General features: G+C 34.2%; 1 protein-coding gene across 6 annotated transcripts in view; it reads right to left on the reverse strand.

Moving 5' to 3' along the window:
- Positions 1 to 686: 686 nt before the first annotated feature.
- The window catches only part of LOC144968333 (centrosomal protein of 162 kDa-like), a 38,721-nt gene continuing 25,813 nt past the window's right edge, over positions 687 to 13,594 (reverse strand). For all 6 annotated transcript variants that reach the window (XM_078906598.1, XM_078906600.1, XM_078906599.1 and 3 more), the window contains 17 exons: positions 12,740 to 12,881; positions 12,191 to 12,303; positions 11,698 to 11,779; positions 11,083 to 11,260; positions 10,494 to 10,644; positions 10,194 to 10,337; positions 9,128 to 9,289; positions 8,918 to 9,001; positions 8,329 to 8,559; positions 6,853 to 7,075; positions 6,198 to 6,335; positions 5,500 to 5,663; positions 4,406 to 4,513; positions 3,969 to 4,085; positions 2,602 to 2,751; positions 1,696 to 1,869; positions 687 to 933 (listed from right to left, as the gene is read on the reverse strand). In XM_078906598.1, the coding sequence (XP_078762724.1) occupies positions 835 to 933; positions 1,696 to 1,869; positions 2,602 to 2,751; positions 3,969 to 4,085; positions 4,406 to 4,513; positions 5,500 to 5,663; positions 6,198 to 6,335; positions 6,853 to 7,075; positions 8,329 to 8,559; positions 8,918 to 9,001; positions 9,128 to 9,289; positions 10,194 to 10,337; positions 10,494 to 10,644; positions 11,083 to 11,260; positions 11,698 to 11,779; positions 12,191 to 12,303; positions 12,740 to 12,881 (2,460 nt within the window). In that variant the 3' untranslated portion in view covers positions 687 to 834. The remainder of the gene's footprint in view (positions 934 to 1,695; positions 1,870 to 2,601; positions 2,752 to 3,968; positions 4,086 to 4,405; positions 4,514 to 5,499; positions 5,664 to 6,197; positions 6,336 to 6,852; positions 7,076 to 8,328; positions 8,560 to 8,917; positions 9,002 to 9,127; positions 9,290 to 10,193; positions 10,338 to 10,493; positions 10,645 to 11,082; positions 11,261 to 11,697; positions 11,780 to 12,190; positions 12,304 to 12,739; positions 12,882 to 13,594) is intronic.

Consider the following 13,594-nt stretch of genomic DNA (forward strand, 5'->3'; position numbering starts at 1 on the left):
AGTGCTATACTCCTCATATTAACAATTTTGTATGTTTAATCCATATTGTTATTTGTTAGGAACTTAGAAATCACAACAGCAATCTATGCCTCTGGCTTTCAACTATTAATTTGTAACAATAGTCTATGTCAAGTGTGTACAAAGTGTACAATTTGCTGTGTCATTTTGAGTCCAGGGTGGCGATGTTACTGAGTGGCACATGAATCTCATGAAAAATAAACCCCTGGTCATGCCTGTGGGCGAGTTCAGTGATCAATGTCACAACAGAATTCAGTGTGTTTAATATTGTTAATATAATGTAAAATATTCACATGTCCACCCATACCAGACCCCTCATTATTTATATACCATAAAGAAGAAAAATACCAAAGTATTGTAAATGTAATCAGTGAAAAAAAAATTGGCTTACGTAATTAATAATTCTAGTGTTCAAGCCAATTATCATTAAAATCCATCATAAAGTTGTGAAGATATACTCGTCAACACGTGCACACGGGCTGTGGAATGGACTATAGACAGGAATTTGAATGTAAAACTATAATCTATACTGCACATGTTAATCGTCCTTGTTGGCATAACGATATATTATGTCACACCACCTCAAATAGGTCCTGAAAATTGAACTTAAATTTGTAAAACTGATTTTAAATTTAAAAGAATAGATGTAAGTTTCTCAAACGGCAAAGAACCAAGATGTTATTATTTCAATCGTTTTGGTTTTAAATTAATTTTCAGCTTGACAATACTAGATTGAAGCAAATGGTCTCATATCAAGTTACTACCCAGAGAAAGCACTATGTGAAATTATTTATTTACACTAAGACATTGATGCTATCAGCTGTAGATGGCGCTGACAGGCAGGGTGACTCCTTGTCTTTGTAGTGTCTTCAGGACTTCAAGGATGGAATCCAATTCGGCACGAAACACGTCCAGCTGTGGATGGGTTAGGGTTATGTAATTACAGATAAATGTAATACACATTCATGTAGTGCACCAACTATTTGGAAAGGTATGTATGAAAAAGCAGATAGAAAAAGAAAACTATCAGAACAAAGTATCTTCAATTTTTTTCATTTATATTTCTATCAGTTTTTCTGACACTACATCATTTGTTTTGCATTAGTGGTGTTCTGCATGTTTCACTTTTATATTTCTAAAAGTCGCATTGTTATTATGTTTTTTCCTCCTCAAAAAATTGTCTTGTCACACATCCACAAAATCCACTGAAATTCATCTTTCATGATTCATACCTTGATATCATTTTCAATCTTAGTTGTCCCTGATAAATTCTAAGATGGCATGTAAACATGTAGGCAATATGAAAATGACATTTTCCCCCATGGTTTGAGAGGAATTTATTTTACGAAGAATTTCACGTCTACCTCATGGCTATAACCTATCAAATTCAATGTAAGGCAGCTGAAAAAGTAGAGCACCCACCCACTTTATAGATAAATGAACCTAATTTGACTTCTGCTTTCGTTAGGTTTTTAATCCTTATGGCATCCCAGTTGTGATTGAGTGACTAGGTCTAATATCAAATCTGGTGAAAAATACTCTGCATCCTATTCAGATGGTAACAAGCAATTATTTGTCTTTTTAACACATCAAAAACTGGAACTTCACTCTGGCTCCAAAGGCTTGATAGTTCATAAGTACAATGTATATAATGAAGAGAAGAAAAAGCAAACACACCTGCTGATTCTTGGCCTCCACCATTTTTTTCCACTTGGTGACCTCTTCATCTACACCTACTCTACACGTGTGTTGGTTCTGCTTGACCATTGTGTCAAGTTCCATCTCACGTCTGCGTTGTCTCTCGGCCAAACTGGTCAGCTTGTCCTCTAAGGATTCAAAATGTCTCATCTCCTGGATTAAAAAAAAGGTTTTAAGAAAAGATTGTTTTCAGAAGTATGCAGATGTTTGAAACAGCTTTAGCTCATGTTATGGCTACTAAAAAGGAAGATGACAAGTTAATCCCTAAAATATAGGTCTAAAATTTACTTGCGTGCCCAAAAAGAAGTAAGACAAAGGAAACCAGTTCAAACTAAATAGAGGTTGATTCCAAGAACAACCTAAACATGTTTAACTATTTTAAAAGTCCAATTCAGACCTAGACACTGAACCCCACACCAGGGATTGGACTCAAATGTTTGAAAATAAATAGCTAACTATTTTACATATATTAATGAGAGTTGATTTATAAGAAAATACATCTGTTTGTTTCCCTTTTGGTTAAGGATACCAATCAGGACCTAGGCAAAACCAAGACTAAGACATGGACCAAAGAGGCGGTAAGATTGGACCTAAATGGCCCACAAAGGAAGGTCAAGAGGGCTGGAGAGATCAATCTGTCTCTTCTTTTCAAATAGTATTAATGTACTTATTCCATATTGAATTCTTTTGTTATATGGAAAGAAATTAACTGAAAATTGATCGTATTTTTTAAAAAAATATTGAGATAAAAGCTATGAATATGAAAATGAAATCTCTTTAAAAGTGATGTTAGAAATTCAGAAACTCAAAACAGTTCTAACATGACTCAAAAACTGATAATGAGCAAACCATATCAAAGTTAAGGGATACAATTATGAGTCTCACCGGGGCCTGTACTGATTTTAATTCCTTTATTTTTGCTTGCAACTCTTCATTCTTTGCTGTAAGCTCTGTTTCCTTGGCCTTCAGTTGCTGGACAAGCTCAGCTTCCATTGCTGCTTTCTTCAGTTGGGATCGAAGGCGACGAATCATCACCTGTCCGGGCAATGAAAAATGTAATGACAAATAATGTATGTGAATAAAAGTACTTTGGTCTTTGGTGTTGCTGTTGTGTAGTGGCACGATTAGCATTAGTAGTTCAATGGTATGGTGTCTTGTATTGTAAATAAATTCAAGCAGTGTTGAGTGTTGTCCATGACTGGATGAATGGCCATGATTGCAAACCTTTGGCCTTAGCTTTATGTCCACTTGACTGAGTTATGGATGAGTACCCAACTATATGCGGTGATGAATATTATACAAGTTTTAGTATGACAAAGACACTTTATAATGTATAATATAATGTCAATTGATTCCATATGGACTCCTCAAGGAATAAATAAAAAGCATTGAGCACTAGATATCTGTTATGAATCCACCTAACTTTGACTGAATCATGACAGTCCTGTCTTTGTACCTACAAGCATCTGACAGTGATTTGTATAGAGAGGATTTTACGCATACTTTTCATGTCTCATCTGGAACTGATGTAACATCAGAGGTAAAGCTCCACAATCATGATAAAATCATGACAAAGTTGGTTGCAGTAGTCACCAAGAACTAGTCGAATTTATAAGTGTCAAGCCGATTGGTAAAGCCTAAAGAGTTAATGATTTACTTTATGATTTTTCTTCACTTGAACCATAATATATTTACATATATGATCAATTTCTAATTACTGAATCTGTGTTAAAAGATCTCTTCTAGGATAATTTTCTATATTTTTTAGCTCACAATTATTTCTTTCTATAACAAGGTACTGGAAACTTTATAAATCAAAAATTAGAAATAAGCAAATAAAATCTGAATCCATAAAATAAATAAAAATAAAAATAGAACATTTACATGATTAACTGAGTCAAAATGTTTTATGTATTCAAGTAATTTGTTTCCAAATTTCTATTCAATACAGTGCAAGTTGCCGGAAAGGCATCCTCTTTGTAGCAACACTTTGTCATCACAACCAACGTCGAACCCAGTGCTCCTTCACTATTGAGTCAAGTGAGGGGTTTACCGCAAAAATCAAGAGACACAATGACTTATAACTTTGCAAGCAATGCAGTCACTGATTGCCATTGATGTCCCTCGACTTTGATACAAGACAAGATTCTGTTGTTCTTCATTTAACACTTCATAAAGTGCGATGATAACTCTGGCGCCATGGACCTTAAGGCAATAAAGGACAATTTATGATGAACGTTTTATGTCCATACCTCCTGAGTCTCACAAGTGTTTTGTAGCTCTGCCGCCCTAGAGGTGGATGAATGCAGGGCGTGGTCTGCCATCACTCTCTGGAGTTCTTGCTGGTGACTGCTTCGCAACTCTTCAATCTGAAACATGAAAAAAATAGCAATCAAAGATGTATCTATCAACTGCTCTTGTACGCACCAACTATATTATATATCAAGGTATCTGTGGTGAATACAACCATATCTCTCAGCTTAATAAGAACAAGCTGCTTGCCATTATTTACCTAATTATTGAACAATGTGGAACCCTTGGCATTATAAATCCATTATAAAGCCGATTGCTTTTGCCATGTATTTATTTGATGAAAGGAGGGGCAAGGGTGAGAAGAAAATGTTTTTTAAAAAGAGGGGGGGGGGGGGGGGTTAGAACAGAAAAAAAATAGTTAATAAGGTAAATTTACTTGGTTTTCTAGTCTTTCTTTGTTCTGTCTAGCCACTGATTCTGTCTCAGCCAGGGAACGTCTCAAGTCAACACGTTGTTGATCAAGTTGAAGCTGCAATTGCTCCAGCTGGTGGAAGGTGAAAAAAAATTGGGTATGAGTTAGCTCTGTGCATGGGTCTAGATAACTAAGTTGGTAGAGTACACGCCTTACAATGGATCAGTCTAGGTGCTGGGTGCAAAGAGGTTTTTTCTGACCCCTCTGTCCACCCATAGAAATTTGGTAGCTGGATCTGACAGACAGCACTTTGAGATAGACTTGTGTCTGATTGATGCTAATACATATTACAAAATCCGAGATAAACTTCAGCTCCATGAGCTTTAAGAACTATTTTTTTCTTTCACTGGAAAACTTATAAACTTATACATTGGAACTTAGACATCACCTGACTAGATTCTGGTACAACCTAACCTTGCATGTTTACGACGTAAATGAACAGAACATGAGACTTTTATTTTAACGAGGCACTACCACTCAGGAAAGTGAAAGGGATTCTGGTAAACATTTTCCTATTTTCATTTTGCCGATTGACTTGATGAGATGAATATCCAAAAAATTTTCATGATGGGTTTATTTATAAATTAAAAGTAAAAAAAAAAAGTTATCTCAGTGATCCACCCATAGAACACTGTACAGATGACCTGATGTAAAGCCTGAGACAGATAGAAGGAATGCATTATAACATGATCTTGTGCAGCTTTGTGGTCTTGTGGTATGATACTCGCTTTCAGATCAGAAGGTCCAGGATTCGAGTCCCACTCAGAGTGGTGCATAGTTGAGTCCTTGGACAAGGCTCTTTACATCCTATCACTGTACTCAGGTGTAAAATGAGTACCTGGCTGTTAACAGCCTTGTCTCTGTGGGAAAAAATTGTAATTTCGCATAACCGGCATCAAGTCTTGTGTTGCTGTTGAAAAGGGACGCCTTGTAAAGCGCTTTGGGCATATTTAGAGGATATTGAGTTATGTATAATTCTCAGTTAAAAATTAAAAAGATGAAAATTGATCAAATTTTAAATTCTACTGATGAAGGCAAATAGCTGAGCAAAAGATTACTTTTATTTTGAGTTGTTGATTTTCCTGCACGAGTTCAGAGAGGTCATTGTCAGCAAACTGGTGGGGTTGATACTCTCTGCTGGAAGAAGGGGCATGGGGAAAGGGAGGCCACTCTGATCCATTCATCTTTGACGTTCGGGAGCCACCTTTTTTCCTTGTTGTATCTGATCAGGAAAAGGGTACACAATGTAATCACCTATTAATTTCACCATTTTCAAAAATACTAGTAGGGCAAAAAAAAAAAAAGGAAGGGCTATAATAATAGGTTTCACATTTAAACAAATCACTATTTATCAAATAACAGCTGTATAATCGACTTATAACAATAAAAAAAATCGATCCATCAATCAATCAATTATTCTATCACTTCATTGCTCCAACGTCAATATCTTCAAATTTAAGAAAAACTATATGTCCTTTTAAAAAAAAAAAAAAATGTTTTATGTGTTTTAATAACTTTTTATGGTCGATATAGAATTATATAGATATTATATTAATATAGATATTAAAAAATATATCTAAAGATATATAAGTACTCTATTGCATTTTTAGAAATTAAAATTGTTGCAAACTCTGACACTGAGACTATCAGATTAGAGAGAGGCTATGTTTCATTCTTTTCCTTTTCTTTTTTTTTTTTTTTTCATCTAAGATTTATACCACTACCACCTCTTTTCCTCCTTCACTATCCAACTTACCAGATCTTCCCCTCATTTTCTCTACTGTATGATGTAGCATTTGGATGTCGTGCTCTCTGTCTTTCAGCTCCATTTGTAAACCCTTGACTTGCTGCCGCCACTCAGATTCTATCTGCTTCGTTTCATTCCTCATCAGATCTGAGGAAAAGAGTTTTGTTTCATAAAATTATGACTCCTTTAGAAAGGACTGATCGTATTTTATGTCCTGAAACTTTAATAAGACATATAACGAGACTTTGAAAACGCAAAAACGAAATATGTGCGAGAGGAAGAGAAACCTCAAATCTACATCAATTTTAATGTCAAATTCAAAATACTCAATTTACTTATATTTGCAGTAAGAGTTATATTCTACACCCTTTAAATATCGATGGTCAGCATGTTATTGAATGTACAACAACATTTTATAAAATACAATCAAACATTTACATGCAGGTAACCTTCAGGTCTGACTTAAATCAAAAGATTTTAAGGTATGGTTGGTACCAGACGACCATGCTTCTTGGCTAAATTACTTCATCTACAAAATGTCTAACTAGAGTGTGGGGATTTTTGTCAAAGATGGCTACTTGTGTTATGTTTCGTAAAATGGCCACTTTTAATTAAAAAATCATATGGATTTTCATATATGTCCCAAATGTGATCAACCACTCACTTTCTTGACTTTTCTGGAATTTGTTCAGCTCTGTGTTCAGCCTGTTTATCTCATTCTGCATGTCTAAGACCTGCTTCTTGCTCCTCTCCCGGACGCTCTCTAGCTCTCTCTCCAGAGCCAATGCATGGGAGTGTGGGTGGGTCTTGGTCTGCCCGTCAGCACCGGGGATTTGGTAGAATGACAGCTGGGTCTCCAAGTCTAAAATTCTCTCCTCAAATTGAAGCTGGATTTTTTAAAAATCATATCAAAATTGTTTGAAACAAAAAAATTGAATGCAACAATCAAAAAAAAAGAAAAAGAACAATTATGTGACAAATAACATTTTAAGCTAAAGCCCTTTTCTTCTGGCAACAATAAAAACGATATTAACCCTTCATCGGTAAGGCTTAATCTCTCTCAAATTATAATTATTTCCATTCCCTTTTTTTTTTTTTGCTTAATGTGATTCAAGTTTTAACATGGGGTCCTAGCACAATTATAATGAGACATGACACTTAAAGGCGCAATTATAACATTTTTCAAAAAAGAAATACTGTTACTGGCCAGGTTTTACACCTACTTATGCTGGGATAATGATAGTATAGAGTCTATTCCAAGAACTCAACTTTGCACTACCCACAGTGAAAATTGAGCCTTTGACTTACAGGTCACAAACCAAGTATCATACCTTTTAACCACAGAGCAACATGTAGCTAAAGACCTAATCATTTCATCTACAAAGTACTAACAACAATATCACTCGATAATCAAAGAAGCTTGTCATATACATATTAATTCTCTCTTAATAAAAAAGGTAAGATATTGTGTGGGTTTAGATTAAAATTGAACCTTGTACCAACAAAATCTACTTCCTTCATTTTAAAACAACCTCTCCTATGCTCTTTTTTTTTGACTTGACGTATTGTTTTACCAATAAAAATGTTTTTTTGTAGTTTCAATATTTCTACAGCTAAATTTCTTTGCTTGTGTGTTTCTGATGTGTAGAAATACAAGCCTTGACCCACAACACAACTGAATTAAATTATGTCCAAGGATTTGATCCGCCTCCTTGGCATGAAATTAGAAAAGGTATTTTGACACATATTCTCCTCGTCCTATTGGAAATAGACACTAAATTCGGATATTCCCCAGGGGTAAATTAGAATTTACAATAAGCCAATTCCATACAAACTAAGATCTCACTAAATTGTTGAGTGATATAACATATGACATAGCATGTTACTTTCTCTGTAAGTTAGGACTTATGTGTATAGTAGACATTGTTTTATCATTAAATATTTATACATTGTATTAAGTAGTTTCGAGTTTCAGTTAATTTATTTAGTAATTTTATTTTATTTTGGTGTGGTTTATTTATTATCATGATACCATGTCTTATTGATTCTTTACTTATTTCTGTAGTCACTTAATATGGATCAAAGGCCTTCTCTATAAAATATTCACACTGATTAGCATCGTTCCTTCCATAAATGTTACCTTGATATGGTTATATTTCTGTTCCATTGCCCTCAAGTCTTGCTGTGCCAGATTATCTTTCTCCTCCAGCTGTTTCTCTAGTTTTTTAATGCACGACTCCAGGACCTGAACACTGCGACCTTTGACCTGTGAACCCTCCACTGCTGTATCAGGTACAGAGGCAGCCACCATCATCATGGCTGGAAGAGAATTGGGATGGCGACGACGGATGACAGATTCCATCTCTTTCACCTGAAATAATATCAAAACCAGTCATTGTGCATCTTGTGGTTTGACACTCAACTTCTGACATGTACGTCACTGTAGGCGATGCAAAGTTTTTCCTTAAAAATGCTCTTTAAGCACATTTGCTCACTATATTTCAGATGGCAACTCTTGTAATGGTGACATAGACATGTACTTGGCGTCTGTTTTATTGATGAAATGTAAAATCTTCGTCAATTTTACTTTTGTAAATGCACTTTGAGGAAGGAAAGGGACACATTTATGGTCATCCTCATCAACATAAAACTGTGAGTATTAATTATCAACAATTCAAGTAGGTCTTGATTAAAAACCACGAAAATTGGAAATAAAGATAATGTCTCACCTGTCTTTCTAAGTCTTGGATCTTTTTATTATCTGCCGCCTTCTCTTTTGCTCGTATTTTGTTCTCTTCAACTTTTCTTCCAGCCTGGAAGAATAAAACATTTTAAAAACAAAATTAAGATGAAAACAGAGGTGACCATTGAAAAATGATAAAAATAAAAGAAATTGACATTGACAATGTGGAATAAACAAGACAAAATGTAAAACTAACCTCTGATTTGAAATCTTCCAGTCTCATCTTCAGTCGATGAATTTCCTCATCTTTACCCTTCAGCTTGGCATTGCTTTTATCCAGCAATTCCTGGTTCTCCACATACCACCGTATCTTGTCTTGAAGTTTCTTTAACTCCTCTTTATGTTTGAATTCCATTTCCTGATCAAAGGTAAATTCACACAGTTTTTTGAATCCATGAATTCAAATGATATATTTGCTATGAGTTTCTCCTTTCTTTTTTTTTTCTTTTTATTTCTTATATTTTATTTCCTTTTAATAATTTGTTTTTATCAGTTTCAAAAGTATTTTTCCATCTCTCTTTTTTCAGGGTAATTGTTTTGTTTTGTTTGTTTTGCTTTGTTCTTGTTTTTTTTTTTTTCTGTTATTTTAAGAGATAAGAAATACTCTCGGTCACAGTAGTGACTCGTGAACCAGGATACTGTTACTTACTAAAGGCTACAAAACATCATGGCTGTTGGAATGCAAACCAATCACTTCTATCATATCCACAAAAAGACTCGATCACCTACGGTCATATTGTTATGAGGCTATGTATAACTATCCCTATCTCCTCTTATACAAAGTATGGATATTTTCTTGATGAATTTCATTTACTGCTACATTCTAATGAAACTCAATGACAAGCTTTATTTCAATCTGTTTTATTTTTTAAAAGTGAAAAAAGTCTAATAACAATGATGATGATGAGGATGATGATGATGATGATGATGATGATAATAGTAATATTAACAACAACAACAACAACCACCACCACCACCGCCGCCGCCGCCAACACCACCATCACCAACAAAAACAACAACAACAATAATAATAATAATAATAATAATAATAATAATAATAATAATAATAATAATAATAATAATACTAATAATAAATCTATTGTCCTTAGAGGCAATCTTTCATTTGGTTATAGCTAAAGGTTACAAATAGTCTCTCATACACGAACATAGACACACAAACATATACGAACAACACATACATACCACCAAACGTATATATATATGTATATATATGTAGTATGTATGAATATATAATACTTTACCTTGACTTGTTCAGGTTTCATGGCTAGACCCAATTCCCTGACCAACCCATCTCTCTCCTTCAACAGTCCTTCTACATGCTTTTCCAGCTCAAACTTGTTCTGCTGCAGATTTCTCACTTCTCGACTTTGATTTTCTTGAACTCTCTGAAAAGACAATAAATAAGTTCAATAATTTCCATGGCATTTTTTTTGTGTTTGAAAAAGCGGGGGGGGGGGGGGGGGGGGGTGGTGAAGATGGCTGGACTAAGACATTGAAAAAAAATCATAGACATTCAAAAATGTTGAGTAAGAAAGATTCACCTTTGCCTCTGTTAACTCTCCTTCTAAGTGTGAGATCCTGTTGGATCCAATCGCAGCTTCTGCATTGCCAGCAGCTATTTGTTGTTGTACAGCCACACTTGTGATGATGCCTTTGTTCTGGAGCTCTGTGTTCTTTAGTTCTAACTCTTGTCTGTGATTGGAAAGAGGGAAAAGGGCAAATTCTTAAATCTCTTATTCGTTGTTGTACACAGAAACGTGTGATGACGCTTTTGTTTTGGAGATCGGTGCTCTATAAATCTAACTCATATCGGACATTTTATGATTTCTTTTTCTTCCTTTCCTTCTTTCCTTTCAATGCCCCTTACTACTCATTAAAGAAATAATTTATATTTGTTCAATCTTCAGCAAGGACAAACATTTTAAGCTTTCCATATAGCAAACTTGGTGGAGGAGAGATGGCTCTGTGCTCTCTCTCTCTCTCTCTCTCTCTCTCTCTCTCTCTCTCTCTCTCTCTCTCTCTCTCTCTCTCTCTCTCTCTCTCTCTCTCCACATGGTTGTGTCCTTCCTTCCTCTAAGTCTTTACACTCCCTTTTCAAACAAACAACCCGAATAACAAATAACTCCTTACTTGACATTTGATAACTCAGTTGTCAGTCTCTGGTTTTCTTTAAACATGCTGGACTCCGTGGCTTTAGCCTGTCTCTGCAGTCCTTTCATTTCCTCATAAAGGCGTTTATTCTCAGCCTGGTAACCCGCCAAGAGGCTCTCTTGTTCTTGAATGCTTTTCTCTAGACGTGCCACAAGTCCTGGTGATAGAATTAAACAAAACGAGTCACAAAAAGCTTGAAGAGTCCATACACTATAAAAGATCAAACTGTCAGGATAAATACGAGGGATCTGCACAATCACAATAATGTAGTTTTTAGTGAAAAAGAGATTGAATAATGATGGTTCACTTTGCCGCGCTGTAATGTAACTGATGCCTGAGCTATCTCAGTCTTCCTTTAAGACACATTTACCCATGAGCGAATAAAGAGAATTGTTATCAAATATTTCTTGAATTTCCGTATTTTGGTCAATTTTATTCATTCAGGGGGTGGAATAAATTCTTTTCACATTAGATCTGACTGACTTATAGCATTTAAATCACAATTGCGACTCTTTAACAAGTTATTTTGTCATCCAGAGCTTTATAGAAACACTTTTAAAAATTCAACTCATATTAATATAAAAACTAACCAACCTTTGTCGCTACTGCGTTCATCAATATTATCTCCTGTCCCCTCAGAGTCACCTCCTTTGCTTGGACTTTCCAACTCTTTCAACTACATAAAAAATAAAGTTAAAGAGATCTAAAACAAATTGCTTTTAAATTCTATGGGATGAAATATTTCAAACTAGACATGACCTAATGACAAAAAATGATGAACATAATGCAACATATTTGTAAAGTCAACAGAAATATGCCAAATGACTTTTTTCAAAATTGCGTTGGAAAATAAATATTAATATCAAAAGTAGTTTTCATTCAACATGTACATCATTTGCTTAAAATACAATAATGTACAAATCTTCTAATTTAAATCAATAAAGAAATTTTTAGAGGCTATGGCTTTATTTTTTTTAATGACTCTACACAAAATAAAAACATCTTTCCAAAAAAAACAAAATAAATAAAATAAATATATGAATATATAAATAAATATGTAGATAAATAAATAAATAAATCAGCTTACTTTGGCAACTAAGACAAAGTTTTCTTGTTTCAACGAGAAGATCTCATCCTCGTATTTCAACTTCTGAGTTTCTATCTGTGTTTTGAATTCTTTCTCTCGAGATGCAAGTTCAGCTAAAAACAAAAGCAATTATAAACATTTTGAATTTATTAACACAACTTATAGGATCAAACCAGAGGATATCAAAATAAATGTATAAACAAAGTTACTATTATCATTATTATGGATTAATTCATAAAATATCCACCAAAAAAAAACTAAATCAAAAATTGATAATTTATTATCTTTATGTTTCATAAAACTATTCTTTTTACTGTGTTAACTATATCACTATCATAGGTTTCAATAGTACGTTTTGTGGAATACTCATTTCACAAGCAGCATGATTTGTTTGAATCCGAACACCTCTGTCCAACCAGGAGTGACTGAGCTGCTAAGCCAGTGGGACTCAGCAAAACGTCCTTTACTATAGATCACCATCCTGTTTTAAACTACATAGACAGTTAAACTATGCTTTATGGGCCAAATGACTGTACCAAGATAACTTACCTTGCAATTTGACCTTGAGTGTTCTCTCTTGGTTCCATTGTTCCCTGACATCTCTGAGTTCTTCAAACATTGCTGCTTCTCTCTCATGTCCTGGTGTCTGCTGTAACCATTCTGACGTGGCTTGGTAAGATGCCTGCTTTGACTGAGAGAGGGGAAAAGAGATATTTTATTACAACTTCTAAAAAATCAAAGCCCTTCTTAGAATATATATTCTCTGGAGAATGCACATCACAGAAATATCTAACTAAAAATTTTAGCTACCCTTGGTTTCAGTTGACAAAATAAATCACTGATGACATCATATGCAACCATCCACTCCAAATCGCTATATCACAGAGATGAAACTTGAAAATTGCTTTTTGTTATCATTGAGGACAGTCAATATTATTTCTCTAAATGCAAACTGAATTATTTTTCGTAATTCTAATCAGCTTGTTACTACGCTCAATTCTTTTCATCAGTTTCATCCCTACTTCATACCAGATTGTCACGACAAGACAAAGTTGCCCTTTGGGATGAGTGAAGGGAATCTTACTGTATCTCTTTATTTCATATTAATTTTTAAATGCACAAACAGGAATATAAAAATATACAAAGGGCGCAACTGTGATTTAAATTAAATACTATCTTTATATACACACACAAGTTCGGATTAAAGGCCAGAGGTATGGCCTATCTCAATTTATCAGATTAATATATAAAGTGTTGCTATTGGTTCTTGGTTGTATATTTTTACATTTTTGTGCATTTGCATATATATATATATATATATATATATATATATATATATATATATATATATATATATATATATATATATATATATATATATATATATATATGTGTGTATATACA

This window comes from Berghia stephanieae, chromosome 3 (genome assembly GCF_034508935.2).
Source record: "Berghia stephanieae isolate SIO BIC M18660-M18661 chromosome 3, UCSD_Bste_1.3, whole genome shotgun sequence".
Taxonomy (NCBI): domain Eukaryota; kingdom Metazoa; phylum Mollusca; class Gastropoda; order Nudibranchia; family Aeolidiidae; genus Berghia; species Berghia stephanieae.